This window comes from Vanellus vanellus (assembly GCF_965231255.1).
Source record: "Vanellus vanellus genome assembly, chromosome: 4".
NCBI lineage: Eukaryota > Metazoa > Chordata > Aves > Charadriiformes > Charadriidae > Vanellus > Vanellus vanellus.
In genome coordinates this window covers 41376979-41394580 of record NC_138909.1, presented here as the reverse complement: position 1 = coordinate 41394580, position 17602 = coordinate 41376979, and the positions used below count along the sequence as shown (strand labels likewise).

Here is a 17602-nt window from a genome sequence, read left to right as displayed (position 1 = left end):
CACATACATACAGAATTTTTCTTAGTCAAACAACAGCAAGCTAACTGACCTCCAAACAAAACTTGTTGCCTAATCTTAGTTCACAGTATTTGAATTGGAAGATCACACCAGAGTAACTCTCTCTTTCTCTTCTGTGTTGTTTTTTTTTTTTTTGTGTGTGTGTGTGTTTATTTTGTTTTAAGGGGGGGGGGGGGGGGGGGGGAGAAGCCTTCAAAAAACCTTTAATGTCAACTAAGTACACACTATGAACAAGTATTACAGAACGGCAAATTCTTTTCCTGCCCATCTCACTCTGTATGGTTCTCAACAGCTACCCTTAATACATTAAGAAGATAGCAATAATAGAAAAAAAAAAAAAAAAAAAAAAAAAAACCACACCAAACACTTTGGGAACCCACAGATAAATATAGATGCGTGCTGCCATCTGAAAAGCTTGACAGTATCCACTTAAATCTAAGCATTTTAATTTTTGGAGTAATACCTTATTTATAGAAATGCTGATCTATGTTCTTAGATTCCTTAAAGCCTGACATTGCGATGAGTATGGCATTCCCAGTTTCACATCTTCTGGCAAATTAGATCTTGAAGATGAACTAAGAATGCCTTACACTTGAACTTCGCAATGGTAAACAGCGAGAGTAATATCCTGCAGAGAGACACGAGGAAATATCCGAGACATCAGAAGCACAGAAACTGTGTTACATCACATCCCGCTGTTACAGCACGCCAGGATACTTGTTGTAAGGAGAAGTAGCATGACCCAAAATTCATACGTAGGTTAAAGGTCTGCAGACAAACACACAGGAAACCACACAGCTCATCAAGTTCATCTGCACAATGTCAAGAGCTCCCTTACCACTGCTCGTCTACTCAACACCATCACAACATTTCCCCGGGCTCTTCTCTTCCCTGGAGCCCTTGCTCCAGGGCTCACGAGGTGCTGGCTTCACTGCTGAGACTGAACTTTGGGGCTGCTGCATAAAACAGCTGCTGGTTTAGATGCAATCGGAAATATCAGTTCCAGAAACACCACCTAACCCTACTGTGCAGCTGTCAGACTCCTGTTATCAGTAGATTTTTCTCAAAGCTGGAAACTTGGTCAGAAACTGTACTTTTCAGCCTCTATAGCATCCTGCACTGCGATACTTCTGGGAATTTTAAGTTCAAGCAACAGGGTGATCCTAAGCATGCTCATTAAAACGACCTCTTCCTTATGAAAATCTTAATATACACACAGAATACCCATAAATAACCCCACAGAATACCTATAAACAATGTCCCAGAGGTTGTTTGCGTTCTGGTTCTGGCAAATTTCTCCAGCTCTTCCACAAAAGGGAAAAACGGGGGAAAAGGAACCTACCAAAAGAAGACCAATTCAACAGAGTTAGGACTACCACTGTAAGGAGTTACCTATATAGAATTATAACTGTACCTAACTATGGATCTGGGGCCTCGTGTACTGTGCTTTCCATCACAAGATCACAAATGTTTTCTCATGTGGTCTACAGAATAAAAACTAAGCAGCAAGCACTATGCACTGGAGAAAAGCAGAATGCAAATAACTTTTAAAATACAGGTGAATCCATCCTGCATCAGCCTCTTGGGGCGATCTTAGTATTGGCTGGTTTCAAAGCATTTTATTTGCTTAGAAATTATGGTAGGGCCAAATTATTCTAAGTCGTCCCTAAAATCTTCATGGAACTCATTGGAGTTTTTAAAGTATGTCAGTAGGTAAAACCCTAGACTGACTTTGGGTATTCCCCCGTTTGGTCAAGTCGCAGAAATTCACGGTATCTGGGGCCCAGCTGTTACCAGCCTGCACAGTTAGAAAAAGAGCACTTTTACAGCCTCAGTTGTAGGCCCTTGAGATGCAGTAAAAACAGGTGTTAATTATATCTAAGATACAAAGTTTACATACACTGAACACAATCTCAGCACGGATTATCTTGTTTTATCCCGTTATCTCATGCACAGAGCGACCATACAAATTCGAGCGTGAACAATTCACACCGCTGAGCGTGAAGCCCAGCTTTGTCCTTCTTTGGGGCCTCGCTGTGGAAGAAGCCACCCTAATGGCAGGTATCAGTAAAATTACTCCTGGGAGTCCAAAACCCGCCCCAGACGGTAAGACTGACCTAGCGAGAACATGCGTTTGGGTTATGCTGCTAAAAGAGGCTGAGCACCCGCTATCCCCATCACCTTTGATCAAGTATCAGTACTTCACAGGCTAAGACTAATGTAGTCTTTAAGGAAAGTTTGGCAGGAAAAGTATTTGGGAAATACTGTCAGAGGATCGGTTTCACTGATACATATAGAACTTTCTGATTTTTGTTAAAAACAATTGGTACGTAGATCAAACCCAGTGTGCAGCGGTGACGTACATTTTCATTTCTGAAGAACTATACACTAAAGGAAAATAATGACTGGGCTGTTTACTGACTAAAAAAACTCAAAGCGATTGCTTTTAAGACTAATGGGAACTACACGCAACTTACTCTTCACGCATCTACCTGTTTCTCGTCACAGTAGCATCTAAGCACCTTGTGAAGAAGCAGCAGCAAAAGCTTCCATAAAATATTTAAATGGGCCAAACTTTAGAAGCACATGTTTCTTTATCCAAACAAAACAAAATGATAGCAGAGAAGTGTCAACGCTGATCACATTGCACAGCCTCTCAGTGTTGTCTTTCTCTCCTGTATAACCTTAAAACACTTACTGTCGTGAATCATAATTTCTAATTGCTCCCACTATGAAATAAGTACCCAAAAAATCCCACAGCAAACCAAATAAATACACGTATTTCTTATTATATAAGATTATGCATATGAATCTTCCTAAACAATGACAGACCAGAAGAAAAGAGCTCAAGTTAACTATGACCACTCACTTACATACATTTATTTGTTGAGTGCTAACTCGGAAAAAATAATATTTTGTTTCCAGTTGCTTCTGCTCTTTTTGAACTTGAGTGCTCCTCAGCTGTAAGCAAGTAAGACCTAACAATTCACACTTAGGAACAAAATATTTTTGTGATTAGAAAAACACAGTGTCTGCATATTTGGCATATATGTTCACCACATTCTCCTCAATAAATTAAACAAAACCACACAGACATAGTGAACACAACCTTTGGCTGAACTAGTTTTCAGAATATAAAATAACTAATTAATGCAAAGGAGGCTGCTGGAAAATTTGAGCACTTATTTAACAATAGAGCTGTCGGGAATGGACCACCACTGTTGTTCATAACACATTTTGGGGGGAAACAACATCATCGAGATACACTCGTCTACTGAAACACCAGTGAACCCGGGTGCGGAGGTCAGTGAGAAGGTCGGTGATAACTTCAACGGATGAGGAGGTGGTATTAAGCCCTAAATCGGTAAGATAAACGTTCTAGAAGAGTACTCAGCTGCTCCGCAAGGTGAGAAGCGGCGATAACACAACTCTTCCTACACAGTTAAGAAAGGGGTCGGTCCGGCACGGAGCGAGCAGCAGGGGAGGGGGCACGGCAGCGGCCCCACCGAACCGCCCCACGTACTAGTTTGGGTTCGTGAGATGCTCACGCGTGGACTCGCAGGGCTGAAAACCCCGCCGTCGGGCGGCCCCCCCCCCCCGCGCCTCGCCCTCCCCTCCCCTCCCGGCTCGGGGCTGCGCATTTAACCACACACATATGCACAGGGCAGCCGGTGCCCAGGGCCCGCCCCGCGGACCGGGGGCGACAGGTTGAGGCGGAGGAAGAGGCGAGGGGCGGCCCCCGGTTCCCGCCGCGGGGGCGGGCAGGGACCCGGGAGGAGCCGCCACCCTCCGGCGCCGCCTGCGGGACCCGACCCGACCCGACCCGACCCGGCCGGGCTTCTCCGGACTCCCCCGGCTTGTGCTGCGCGGTACGGTCCCGCCTCGAAACCTTTGAGCCGCGCCGAAATGCCCTCTGCAACTTCCACGTCCCCGGCGGCGTCGTGCCGGCCGCGGAGCCCTCCGGACCGACGCCGCCGGGGACGCGGGAGCGGGAGGCGGCCGGTCCAGCCCTGCCCCGCCGCCGCCGCGCCCCTCTCCCGCCTCAGCCGGGGAGCGCTAGGGAACGGGGATGTCCCAGAAAAGCAGGTTCCCGGGTACCTTCCCCAGGTGAGGGGAAGCTCCGGCTCCGCTTGTCGCCGCTGCCCCGGGAGGGAGCAGGTGAGCCCGGGACTCCCCCCTCTCCCGCCACCCCCTCCCCACGCACACCGCCGCGAGTAAAGCCCAGACAAAGTCACCATCTGGGGAGGGGGTGGGGAGCTGTATTAGACGTGGAAGTCACTTACCGGCTTTGCAAGGGTCCTTATAATCTATCGCCTCAGCTTTATCCTCTTCAGTGAAATCGTAAGTGTAGTCATAATCGAGGCCAGCGCAGGAGGAAGGCTTCCCACAGACAGTCCACCCGGCCAGCCATAGTGCCATCCTCCAGCAAAGCATCTTCATCCTCCCTCGGGCAGAGAGGTGGCGGGCAGGGTGCAGATGAATTAGGCAGCCGGTTCAGCTGTCCACGCCGGCTTGGGAAAGGAGGATACGGGATGGAGGAACCACAGGGTTTGGGGGGACTGGGGTTGGGTTTGTTTGGGGTTTTTTTCCCCCTTCTCCACCTGGAGGCTCCTCCGGGAGAAGGTGCTCCTTAGGTAGCCCCGGTCAGACGGGTGCAATACGGAGTGAGGAGCATCGAGCGCCGCTGCCCCTCCTGCCCCCAGCCCGCCACCTCGCCGGGGAGAAGTCGCTGTGTGTGTGGGTGGGCGCAGGGGGTGGACTCAGGCCGGGAGATCCTGTCTGTCAGGGCGTCCCCTCGCCTCTGTCAAACCCCAGACAAACTTCCCGCGGAGGAGGAGGAGGAGGAGGAGGAGGCGGCGGCGGCCGCTGCCCGCGTCCCGCTCCGCGCCCGGTCCCGCTGCTGCTGCCAGAAGATGGATCCGGGCTGCACATCAGCAAACTACCACGGGGAGGGGGGGAAAGAGAAAGAAAGAAAGAAGGAAGGAAGGAAGGAAGGAAAGAAAAGGGAGCGGGGGGTGGGGGTGCACTAGAGCAAACCGCGGAGCCCCAGTGATGGGAGGCAGCAGCTATGCCGGAGGGAGCAGAGAAAAGTGTCAGAGCTTCCCCCCCCCCTCCGCACAAACACTTACTCTACGCTCTGTTTCTGGTCTGTCGTGTGTCCCCCCCGCCCCCCCCTCAGTCCCCCTTTAACTTACGAAAACCTTACAGGCAACTAACACACAGTCGTCAGCATCCTGCTTACTTATTCATACAGTCAGGGTCAGGATCCGGGCTGCTTCTGATCTGCTCCCTTGATAGTCTTATGGAAACACACGCACATTCACTATATGCCTCTATCTCCATATAGCTTTCTCTCTAGATAAGCAGTGCATGGCATTTAAACAACAACAAAAGAATCGCAATCAGATAAAACAATGCACAGATCGACACCCGGCAGCCAAAAAAGCTCGAGAGAATGGGTGATGAGGGGGACGATGAGAGGAATTAACTGCAATTTAGGAGACGGGAAAATAAATCAGTGGCTGTGTATTTCTCCCTCTGCCGCGGCTGCTTTGCAGCGATAGCCCCATGAGCTGACGGGTGGGGGTTAAGGAGCGAGGGGGAGGGGGAAAGAGAAAAGTTTAAGCGTCCATAGTTTGTTTAAAACAGAGGAAGGCAATATAAAAGGTCCATCGGTCTCCAGAAGTTCAGCCAAGCAGCTGGGAACCGGTTCCAAAATGAAAGTAAGAACAAACAATCAAACCGAAAAAAAAAAAAATAACAATAATAATAATCAAGGCAAACAAAAAGTAAAATTGCAGCAGGCAGCAGCGCCGAGATCTTGCGGTCGGGCTTTCCCGTTCTCACGTGGATCTCCAGGAAAGTGGTGGAGGTTTCTTTCCCAAGCGAAGTTTCCGCGGGCGCCGCCGCTCCGCTCCGCGCTGTCCCGCTCGGCCGCCTCAGCGCCGGGGCGCCCCGAGCCGCTGCCGCCTGCGCGGGGACGGGTTTTGTTTTAAAGCCCGAGAAGGGATCAGCGCGCAAAGCCTCATTTCAGCCGATCAACCTGGAGGAGGAGGGGGGGGGGGGCGGGGGGGGGAGGAGGAGGAGGAGGAGGGAGGAGGGGTGGAGATACGCGCTGCTGGAATAAAATAAGATCAAGCGGAAAAATATGTATATATATGTATATCTAGGTAGCTAAAGATCTCCCTGCCTGCCTGCCTGCCTCTTCCCCTCCCCCGAGACGGGCAGCTCCGATCCTGCAGAAACGCCTGAAACTGTTTCAGACCAAGGTGAGACTTTTCCGTAGCAAACTCTACTCCTCCTCCTTTTACGAGTTTCCATGGAAAAGGGCGGGGGGGGGGGGGGGGGGTGGGCGAGGGGTGGGGAGCGGGGAGTTCCTCCCGCTCCCGTTTCGCCGGGGTGTCACATTTAACACGGACTTTTGAAAGGGCTGCCGCGAAGAAGTGCCTGCGCCTTTCTCTCACGCCCCAGCCCGCACAGGCTGCCTCTCCCCGCAGCACTTCCCCGGTCGCCTTCCCCCCTCCTTCCCTGTCGCAGGGGTGGAAATCCGGAGATAGTCCCTTCCCCCCCCCCCCCCGGGCTGTGCCAGGAGCGCAGGCGGCAGCGGACGGCGGCGCGGCGCGCCCCTCACCGCCGCCTCGGAGCGCAGCGCCCCCCACCCGCCCTGCGCGCCCCTTCCTTCCCTCCGCGGCCGCGGCCCGACCGCGCCGCCCCAGGTACCGCCGCGGAGGTACCGCGCCGGCGCGGTGTAAAGGCAGTTACGCAAACTCCGGGTAGGCACAGCTTGCTATCGCCGCTATCGCGGTGTGTGCGGGGGGGTGGGGGGTGGGGGGGAAGGCACAGCTCGCTATCGCCGCTATCGAGGCCGAGCTGCTCCCCAAAACGTTGGGGCTGGGGGGGAGGAGAGGCAAGGCGAGACAAAAGCTCTGCTGCCTGCCCCAGGTCGCCCCGTCTGCCCCTGCCCTCCCGCGAATGAAGGGTGAGTGTTGCTATAGATAGGTAGTCTCAGCAGTTCATGCCGTTTAAAACTGGAAAGGTCGGTTAAGACAAAGCTAATAACAGCTTAATAACAGAGCATATTAAGGAGTCGAGCGCCCAGTAACGTCAGTGTCTTTGAAGCGTCCCTGCGTTGTGCTTCCTTACGTTTTTGGCATGTGGGTTGTTGCCCACATTACTCCCAACTCGATCTTGTTGCTCCAACGTTGAAAGCCAAGGAAGGAGGAGCTGCAACTGTAAAGGCTGCAGCCTTCAAGTAAGGAATCGCTGTGCCCTGTCCCAGCAGTTGAATTTGCCGTGTGTCACAAGGCCTGCAAAAAGCGCCTCGCACCAGATCACAGAAAAGCCTGAGAAACTTGTGGCCTTTTCCTTTCCCCTCTTCCTCGAGGCAATTTCTGGGACCGGCCACCCCAGACATTTGGGACCGACTCCAAGGAAGTTATTAGCGACCCTTCCCTGTCAACTCATCGGAGCAGTGTCGGGGCCGATGGCTACCTTTGCTTGCACAGCATCATGGTTTGGTGGGCTGTGTTTTGCTAAAGCAGCCAGTTTGATCCAATCAGAAATTTAGTTTCTGTTATATATGCCCACAAATGAGATAGTTTATCTCACAGTGTCATTAATTACGTGTTTATCTCACAGTGTCGTTAATTACGTGCTTATTTCACATACTGGACCTCCCTAACCTGGTTTTGTTATTCTGCTCGGTCTTGTTTCATACGTGCACACCTTTAAAAAGTTAATTTTTTTCCTGCGCCTATGTACCTCAACCCCCACAAAGAAGCAGCCTCTGTCTAACGAGGACGCGTTTGTCAATAAAGCTTTAGAAACACTGACTTTGCTGATTGCTTTACAGTCCCAGAAGAGGAACGTACAACGTGCGATCCTTAACACGCCAGTCTCCCCAGCGAGGAGATTATATCAGAGTGTCTCTCCAGCGGGAGATTAACTCTCCCAGCAAGGTAGGCACTGACGTCACCCTCAGCCTCCAGCCGGCAATCTGCCCCCGACCCCAGCATCACCAGCACCAGCAGAGCAGCACCGACCGCTCGCAGCCCGGAGGACAGCTGGCCTTGCCGAGCCCTGACTAAGACAGGAAACCAACTCAGAAATGCTACATGGGAATCACGCAGAAATCTGGGCACACAAGTGCTGTAACAAATAAATGTGCATATAAGTCAGGGGAAAAGCTGTTTTCTGCTGGTAATCCAGAGCAGCTACATGGTAGAATTACTGTTTAAAATAAGGGCTGCAGCTCTGCAGAAACTAGTCTACGTTGCTTAAGTATTAATATTCCCATCAGTCACATTAGTAAAAAAAACCTTTCCTCATATTAAGAGAATTTTTTTCCTAGTAACCAAGCCGGTTGACATTTAAAAGAAAAAAATCACAAACTTTTTCCCTAAGTAACCTGTTAAATATTCAATCTAGCTTCTTTCATGATGCAAAATTTTGAAACATTTTAAGTACAAAATATTTTTTTCTTATCACACATTCATGTCTACCATTCCAAAAAGCTCACAACTCTGATAATCCATCTGACAACACAGTCAATCAAAAATCCATCCTACAGCCGTTTCCAAAGAAACGAAGACATAGCCAGGAAGACAGAATGCTTAAGCTGGAAGAGAACCAACCAAAGGAACACAACAACAGCAACAACAAAACTCCAAGCATTTTCCCTTTTCCCTTAAATTTCCTGGTTTGGGGGTATATTACAGGGACACAGATAATGGTAAATGCAGTTATGTTAAAAGTGGTGGTGGTATTTTTATATATATCTTTTTTTTTTTTTAATCCGGGAAGCTGGAGGCTTTTCTGCTCTTCCTACACAGAAAAAAAAAAAAGAACTTTAAAAAAAAGGACAAGTCTGTAAGAAAGACAGACACAATCACAGAACTAAAAAAACACATCTGAAACATCGTTGCTCACACCTCCTCCTCATTCTTCGGCTATCTGTCTCCTGCTTAGGCCTCCATCTCGTGTGGAGTTTTAGGTGGGTGGACACAATGGGCTTATTCACAAACATCAAGCTCAGCACATGCCTAAGGCTTTGAAGGCTGAAGACCATGGCCGGTCAGCTCCTTGGGACTGGGACTGGTGGGATTTTTCAGGAGGCTCACACACAGAGTGAAGTTCAGTGGGAGCTGGTTACCTTCCTGCTTTGGTCTCCCGATAAACCCATTCCTTGTCTCTGACGTACCTAGGGCACTTCTGAAGCAGCTGAAACGATGCTTAAGTCGTTCCCAATTCCCCAAATTGCTGTTCTGTAGGGATATACTGAAGCTGAGAGTGCATTGTAGCAAATAGACCATCTACAGTAACAAACAGACATACGCACAATCATAAATATACACTGAGTAAACTATATAAACTTTTGAAGTTAAAAATCAAGCACTCGTGATCTTAACAGCAGTGAGCTCACCTGCGAAACCTTATTTCTCCATTCTCTCCCACATCTACTCATGTATTATGAAAGTTGTTCATTGCACGCTCACATACAATTTTTTTTCTACAGATCTCTCTGGTAATTAACAAGAAGCCCTTCAATGTTATGTTTTCTGTTTTATTTTTGAAAGTATGCCCCATGCTTTATTCATTACACGCTTACTCAGATCCTACTCTGCATACAGAGTTATTAATTTCCTCATGGGCTTTTTATGGCGCTTGCTGCTACAGTATTCCTGTGCTTCAAAAATATTAATTAGTTTAGTTTCATAATGCACCCCTCAGATGAGCGGATCTTGTGATGGGCTATGAATAGTACACCCGGGAAACAGCTCCAGGTGGCCTGGTTTGATATGTTGTAGACCTGGTCAGGACTTACTTGGCGCTACAGAAAACCTTATTTCTTCAAGGCCTGGTTCCCCCTGGTTTCAGTTGCAGTAATTTTACTCACCGAGTATCCAGAACTACTTCTAATCAAACCCTGGAGTTTTCAGGCATCTGAAAATGAGAAGCAAGAAGTGTAATTTAAGGGCCTCGAACAGCTTTATCAAGGAACTCTGTGGCAGAGGCAAGGGCTAAGACTCAAATTTCAAGCCGTTCAGCTCTCTGAAGACTTTAGACACCATTTCTCTTCCCATAATTCCTTTTCTTCATTACTTCCTTCAGTTTCTAGAATAAGCATGACCAGACTCCTGCCAGCAAGAGCCCCGTCATTAATGACACCCACATAATTCATCCACCTCTTTGAATCTTTTGCTCTTCCACGCAGTACCTGTTAGCACGAGTAGGTAACCCCGTGTTTGGCCCAGCATTTGAAAAGATGCGTCTCTCTTCACCACTGGATTCCACAGTTATTACTGGCAGAAGAGGGACAGCGAATCTTGGGATCCCTTCCAAGCTCTGGGAGAGGGTGTTTTTTAACAGCACACTCCCATCTGCTTGCTTCCCATGTCCGTATTTCGCCTTATCTTGGCTCGTTATTTCTAACCTGTCTTCATTCTCTCTTCAGTCTTGGCCGTTCATCCCAATTTTGTTTTTCTTATCTAGTTAATGTTCGTGTTTGATTCTCATCCCAGTTCCAGCTGTCCTAGTTGCACTTTTCTTTAATCTTTTTTTTTTTTTTTTTTCTGGGACTCCTCACTCTCAGATTCCTCTTCGGCTGTGCAGGGTTGGTTTTTGTTGTTTTGTTTTCACTCCCATTATCTAGTTGATCCTTTTCTTAGGCCTTCTCACCTGATTTGACTTCTAGCTATGTTGACATTCACCCTCCCGGTCCGTTCTTTGCTCCAGGTATGCACCACAAGGTTGGTCTTGCTCCTTGACCTTATTTCCTGGTTACGGAGTTATCCTAGCTGCAGCCCTTACACCTTGCTGTTCAGGCAGTTTTGCTTGTCTGCAACCCTCCATCTACCTCTTTACTTTCACCCCGTTCCTTCTCAGGTCCGGTCCCCTTTTGCAAACAATTCCATCGTCCCAAAATACGTCCAGCATTCCCATTGCTGATTTCTCCTAATCGCATCCCTCGTTCTTTCTCAGGAGCTTTGTTCCAACTTTAGCATGCTGCGAGATCAGTTCTTCTTGTCCACGCAAGTCAGACAGCCTTCCCCTTCTCATCCCACAGAGGTGCATTAAGGATGTGAAATCATCACTTCTCCATTAAGTTCCAGATCCAAGCAAGGCACGGCTCAAAATGATCATGTAAAATGCCACGGCAGGTGAGACACTCGAGTAAGAGAGCTGCTAAAACCACATGTATTCAAGGCTGATTGCGGTGATGCTTAAGTCCACAGTAATGTTAAAGGAAAATAAAAAGGATACATCCCTTGGCAAAAGGTCTGATGCTCTCCTCCTTTCTGTTCTGCTCAAGATTTAACTACGTTTCCTACAGGCTGAGCATAGTGAAGCCCTTCCAAAAATACTGCTGTGATTTTTAATTAGGAGTGAACCCATATATTTGCAAGTTTGATTTGCAAACACCTGGATAATTCGAGCTAATAGTTCAAAATAAGTGTTGAAGAACAAAAAAAATAAAACTGAAACTCAGCTTGCAGCCTGCTGCAAATGTCATACCAAATCTTTACAATTAAGCAAAGGTATGTAAGCACCTTAAACAACATCTATCAGCAGACAGCGTCAGGAAATTTTAATATTAGATACCCAACCAGACTCTGTTTATAACATCATGGTATTTTGCCCTCTCCATTTTTAACACTCTAAAAACTGCAGAAGAGCATAAAACTACATCGAGAACACACACTGATGTTAAAACAAGTAATCAAGCAACAACAACAAAAGCAGTGGTGGACCACTTAAATTAGAAACTGTTCTGTGTTTGCTCAGCATCCCTGATCCTCATCAAGTAATAAATCAATTTGCAGTAGCTGTGGACAGCTATTTAAACACAGGGCCAGAAGAGCTTAATTGTTAAAGCAATGTTCAAAGCTAGAAGGTATAAGGGGTTAGTATAGGAGGTCATATTAAATATTCACTTGTCTGAAACCAGCTGCATTCCAAGTATTAGGAGGCATCCTGCCCTCCTCTTAATTAAAAAACAAAGTCTATGAGCTTTGAGCTTAGCAGAGCTTAGCTTGCAGTTCTTCAGAAGATAGATAGAGACTGCCAGATGAAAAACTGACATCTAAATGTTTGACAGCTTGATTTTGTTTGGTTTACTTTATTGTCTAGCATGCAAAAAAAAAAAACAAAAAACCAACCAGCTAAAAGCTGTTTGTTTTGAAGTTAGTAGTTTATTTTTACAAGTTGGTAAAGCATTGAGGATTCAATTCTCAACTTCGCATGAGGCTGCTCCTTGTCAAAGTCGACAGCAAACTTGCGTTTGACTTGCAGTCATCGTTCCAGACATTGGTAGCTGGTGAATATAGTTTCTCTGGCAATTATGCAATAATGTAATTTTAATAAACTGTAACAATATAATTTTAATAAACTGTAACAATGTAATTTTAATACACTATAATCTGTTCACCCTTCACCTATGAGTAAATGCAGTTAGACTGAGAAGTGACATTTGTTATTAGACTGACTAGGCGTACAGGGTTAATCTTACCCCCCAGTATTCAGCATACTGTCACATAGCTGGGAGTCAGTGGCCAGTTTTTGACAGAAAAAGAGCCCCTGATGAGCCTGATCTTGAGTGACTGCTGAGCATTTTGATCTTCCATTCATTCCTAGAAGATGAAGCAGCTCAGCACTTTGCAGAACAGGATTCGCTGTTTTGAGCCATGTGCCACTCAGATGAAAATCCTCTGGTTTAGTTTACATCGTAATTTATCACTTATGATAACCTCTCTGGCACTTGCATGTAACACTGAGACTGGAGGTAAGGAATCAAAGCAAACAGAGGAACCCTGCCCTTACTGGGTTTTCTGCGTAGGCACAGTATATTCTTCTAACTCCGGATCACTGCGAATAAATAAGGCCAACTCCCAGGAGGAAGAATGGCAAGTGTCTTGCAGAAAGCAGCAAGAAACTATGATACAAACACTATCAATGAGAGCAATATTGTCCTGTAGTTACTAGCCTTGTTTTATTTGTGGTAATATTTACATAAGTTGTCTAGACAGCAGAGAACTTCTACCCCTTTCAACATTGTCTAACGTCTGTTTCATTAATACAGGTAGTATCATAGCTACTGAATTTTGCAGTGCAGCTATCAAAAAAAAAAAAACAACCCTCATATACCTAAACTGGCTTAGCTAGTACCGTTTTCTAATACCCAGTGGCATAAGATCATAAATGTCTATGGCAAAATTCATTTAATTGCATTCACATTATCCGTCTCTGTCCAAAATTATTTGTACTGTCCTTATTATCAATTCTTCTTTATCAAAATAGAACATTTTCCTACACTATGCAGCATAAACTTCTTTTAAAAGAAACACTGATGCCCCATGCAGCAGTAATTAATAACTTCTGTCTGGGGGATTCAGGGATTATATTGTGTTTTAAAGATGGATGCTCTTTCACTTACCAAGGTGATAGTTTTGTGCAAACACTAATCAATATTTGCTGTAAATAATACATATTTTACAGTAATTGCACATATATGCAGAATATACCTATGCATTACAATTTCAGCTCAACTTGCAGCCATTTCAGCAGAGTTTTCCTTCAGGACAGTTAGAGCACTACGTCCTTGCAATTCATTTTTTGCCCCCTCCCCTCAAAGCTATACAATTTGCAATACTAGAGGTGTCTCTAGTCCGTCATCTGGGACAGTTGTTGGCAATTGTGTGCACCTATATGCGTATACACACACTCGTTCACAACATAATGGACCCAAACTGAAGTCTGAGATCAAAACACTTCCAAAATCAACCCAGAACATGGAACCACCATTTACATAAAATTTTCATCCTTCCAAGAAAAGGGTGAAAGACGTCCCAGGCACCATTTGTACAGGCATGGTTGTGTTGCATATAATACAGAGTCCAGTCTCACTGCAAAAGCGGTATAGATTTACTTTCTGCACGCACTGCAGATCCAAAGAGTCAGATTTACTATACACACTCCAAGCACCAAGGTTGGGGTTTCCCATGTGCTGGCAGGAGTGCCCTTTTCAGATTCGGCACCAAAGCCTTTACTTTATTGAGTACAGGCTTAAAACATCGCACATACGAACAAGTCAGAATCTTCAAGTACGGAGCATAAGAATCAAGGTGTATGTTCATACTTGTGTTTATTAGTATGTAGAACTGCCACAACAGGTAAGATTTTTTTTTTTTTTAAGTATGTGTGTGCATGTGCAGTTAAAAATTGCACTTACCATATAAAAACTCCACTTAGTTCCCAGCAACTAAAAAAACCCTAACTCAGTCTGCCATAACCCAATTTGTATCTGTGTGGATCCTCTTTTTCAGCAAGTGACGTGGTCGTAGGGCAGACATTGTAGATAAATGCAACGAGACATATTATCAAAATGATTGTACTAGAAAAATTTGTAACATAAACCCTGAAATTTTGCACAAAATGTTAACAGTGAAAACAGTCAGAAATCACCCCGGTTTAAGAGTTAACTTTAGTGAAGTGATAGCTCATGACTTCTAAATGATTCGAATAGTCTTCAATTTGTGAAAGGCTCTTCTACTACTACTCCCTTCCTAAGCCTGTTTTCTTCTCTCTGCATACATACATAAACATGCTGAAAGCCATTACTTGGTCACTCAGCTCTCTTTAGAAATCGATACTGTCCGTGCAGTTTTATTCTTATCTTTCTAAGAAATCATTTCAATTGGTGTCATGTCAAACTATTTATTGAATACAATTTTTAATATTTGCATATTTCAGTCAACTCAGAGTAAGGCTGCTTGATGTATTTGTAATGAGTTCCCCACTCCTGTCCAGATTCCATTTACTTTAATGAGCAGATCAGTTTGCCAATTGTCTCCATTGGTAAATTTGGATCTTTTGTTGTTATCGCTTGTTACATTCCTTCCTCTAACTTCCATCCTCACTGTCACCACAGTAACAGAATATTTGTTTGTTTGGGAAATAAAGACATAGGAACATGCCTGAGGTTTGGTTTAAAAAGCAGTGGCAAGCTGGATGAGCAAGCTCTCTTCTGAAACCCAACCTGTGATTATATTTTAGTATCAAAACTTTCACAAGGAATATTGTTGATGTAGCCTACATTTTTAAGGTACTCCTTCAGATAGTGTAGCCATAATTAAGTTAATCAGGTAGTTTGCTGGCGAAGTGCTGAAACGCCAGGAGCAGCTCAAGGACTTCACCGTGGAAGAAGAGTCTGGTACTTACAAATAGAATTTATTGTTCATTTTCAACAGTGAGCATTTAATGAGCATAACACAGAAAACATATTAACTGGAGGCTGAGCCTCCAGTTAATATCCAGATTAAGCTCTGCAGCAAAAATAATGTCACCTGTACCAGCATTAGGCCTTTCTTACGGATTACCCGACCACATGTATTTACTAATAATTAGATGGCCGTCTTCTTCCCAGCCTCAAGCCTCTCGTCCTGGACAAACCTCGTTTTTAGCAAGCCAGCAGAGCCGGCAGGAGAGAGAGGGCAGCCCGCGGCCCCGCCACGGGGCCATTTGCCTCTTCTCCCAAGGGTCACCCCCCGCCCGCAAGCGGTGGCACCGAAGGCAACCGGCTCGCAGGGAGGAGGTCTGCCATCCTCGCCCTGGCGAGCAGGTTGCGATTTTCTGGCATCCTGCGACCCCTAGTGAGAGCCCGGGGCGGCCGGGCCACGGCCACCACCACCGCCTCCGCCTCCTCCTCCCCGGGTCCCGGTCCCGGTCCCGCTCCCCGCGGGGTCGGGGCGCCCCGGGGCTGCCATCGCCGCCAGGCTCTCCCAAGGCACGGACTGTTTCCAGGTCACGGGCAAAACAGACCTCTAGGGATTTCCGTTTCCCCCATTAACCGACTGAAACGCCGCAAGGAAAACATGCTACCGCCTTGCCTTTGGGTCGCTCTGGAACAATGCGCCGATTGTATGGCAGCTGCACAAAAAGCTGCTGTTTGGGCAAACTCTCATGGCGAGGGAGGGAGAGGTGAGAGGCAGCATCTGTCTTCTACATACTACCAAAAAAGAAAAAAAAAAAAAAAAAGGAAACAAATAAAATTGCCAGCTACGCTTCAGTGAGCTTTTCTACCTAACTACATGCGTGTAAGGCCTAACCCTTTGCAAATAACGCCAATCAATATGGAAACAATATTTGTTTGCCTGCTGGTGTTAGGAGAACATCGGTGAGAAGTTAATCTCGCAGCCTCCGAAGCTGCAAGCTAAGCTTTTGGCCGTTGTCACCGTGCGCAGATCCCGCAGAACAATGGAGTTTCAAACAATGATTCTGTTTCTAAACACATACGAGAATTAAAAGCTGAAAATGTAAACATGCAATTATTGAGGAGGAAAGGGCTTTTCTCAACTTGGTTTAGTTCCCTCAACTAAGATCAACTTGGTATTCATAGACACGCACCGGAATGTGTGTTTGTATATACACATAACATTTTATATAAAACTGTTTTATGCACTTAGACACAGTGTACATACACTTTTAGGGCCACAGTTATAGTATGAAAGGGACCAGTCTGCTGTTTTCATTCCTACGATTTTATTAATAAAACAAACAATTCTACCTAAAGCTAAAAATAAACATGCCAGAACTTTAATATTGTGATTGTCCAATAGAAAATAAAATACACATTAACTAACACAAATAGTTCAGTTTTTCAATGGAAAGATCTTGAGAGCCTGACTGGTAAAGACCTATTATCTATCAAACGACACGATTCCAGGATATGAAGCGTACCCAGTTTTCAAAGACACATATTAATATCTTGTAGTATATTCATTTCCAAAGAAGCAGTAAGAGCCTAGAATAAGGGCTTTTTATTCAGCCTTTTACATCAAAATAATTATGACTTGCCTTTAACAAATAGTATTGCCTTCTGATTTGTAGCTCTCTGTGGTAAAAAAACAAACCAACCAACCCTAAACTCAAAGGCAAGCTTTCTGGTTATTCAATCTTCCTAGTTTCCATTTGCTTACAAGTTGAGCTGGGTCCAAGCCATACTTAGAATCAAAACTAAAAATTTCAAACATCTTCAGCAGTTCGGATCTGAAAATCTACTTTGAACTTTCTCAAGCAATTTTCTTTGGGAATTGAAATTCTCCTAGGTGTTTGAAGTTCTCCCAAACACTTGCACAATGGGAGCGTGAATAACATGAATGTCGGACAAGCCCACAATTGCCATCTCCCGTTTTTTCCAAAGCTTCTTTTAAATGGCTTAAGTGCCTCCTACGCCTTGGTCACTTTTCTAAATCACCGTTGTAAGCAAGGTACTGTCAAGCCTATAAATTGCCTCTGAGAAAATGACTAGCGCAGAGAATTCAGTGTTGGTTATACCTCTTCTATGTATTTAAAAGTCTTATGTATCATATGCTTTGAAGGAAAGGAGGAGTCCACCTTTCTGCACCAGTGTGGTGGTGATCACAGCTTGCGTAACCCATAATATTGGTGAACAAATACTCAATAAAAGTCTCTTCTATGTAATCTCTCCTCAATACGTTAGGCTAATTTTTCTTTAACTTTGCTCCACATATGGGCACTCTGTTGCACACAAGTTTTTATAGGCCCGCTTGGCTTAGCACAGGAGTTT

The 17602-nt window shown here is 45.7% G+C and overlaps 1 protein-coding gene across 2 annotated transcripts in view; it reads right to left on the bottom strand.

Moving 5' to 3' along the window:
• The window catches only part of TLL1 (tolloid like 1), a 140933-nt gene extending 136454 nt beyond the window's left edge, over window positions 1-4479 (bottom strand). The window contains exon 1 of one of the 2 annotated variants that reach the window (XM_082482562.1): window positions 4302-4479. In XM_082482562.1, coding sequence (XP_082338688.1) covers window positions 4302-4458 — 157 coding nt within the window. In that variant the 5' untranslated portion in view covers window positions 4459-4479. The remainder of the gene's footprint in view (window positions 1-4301) is intronic. The other variant, XM_082482561.1, reaches the window with a different exon arrangement.
• Between the last annotated feature and the right edge of the window lie 13123 nt (window positions 4480-17602).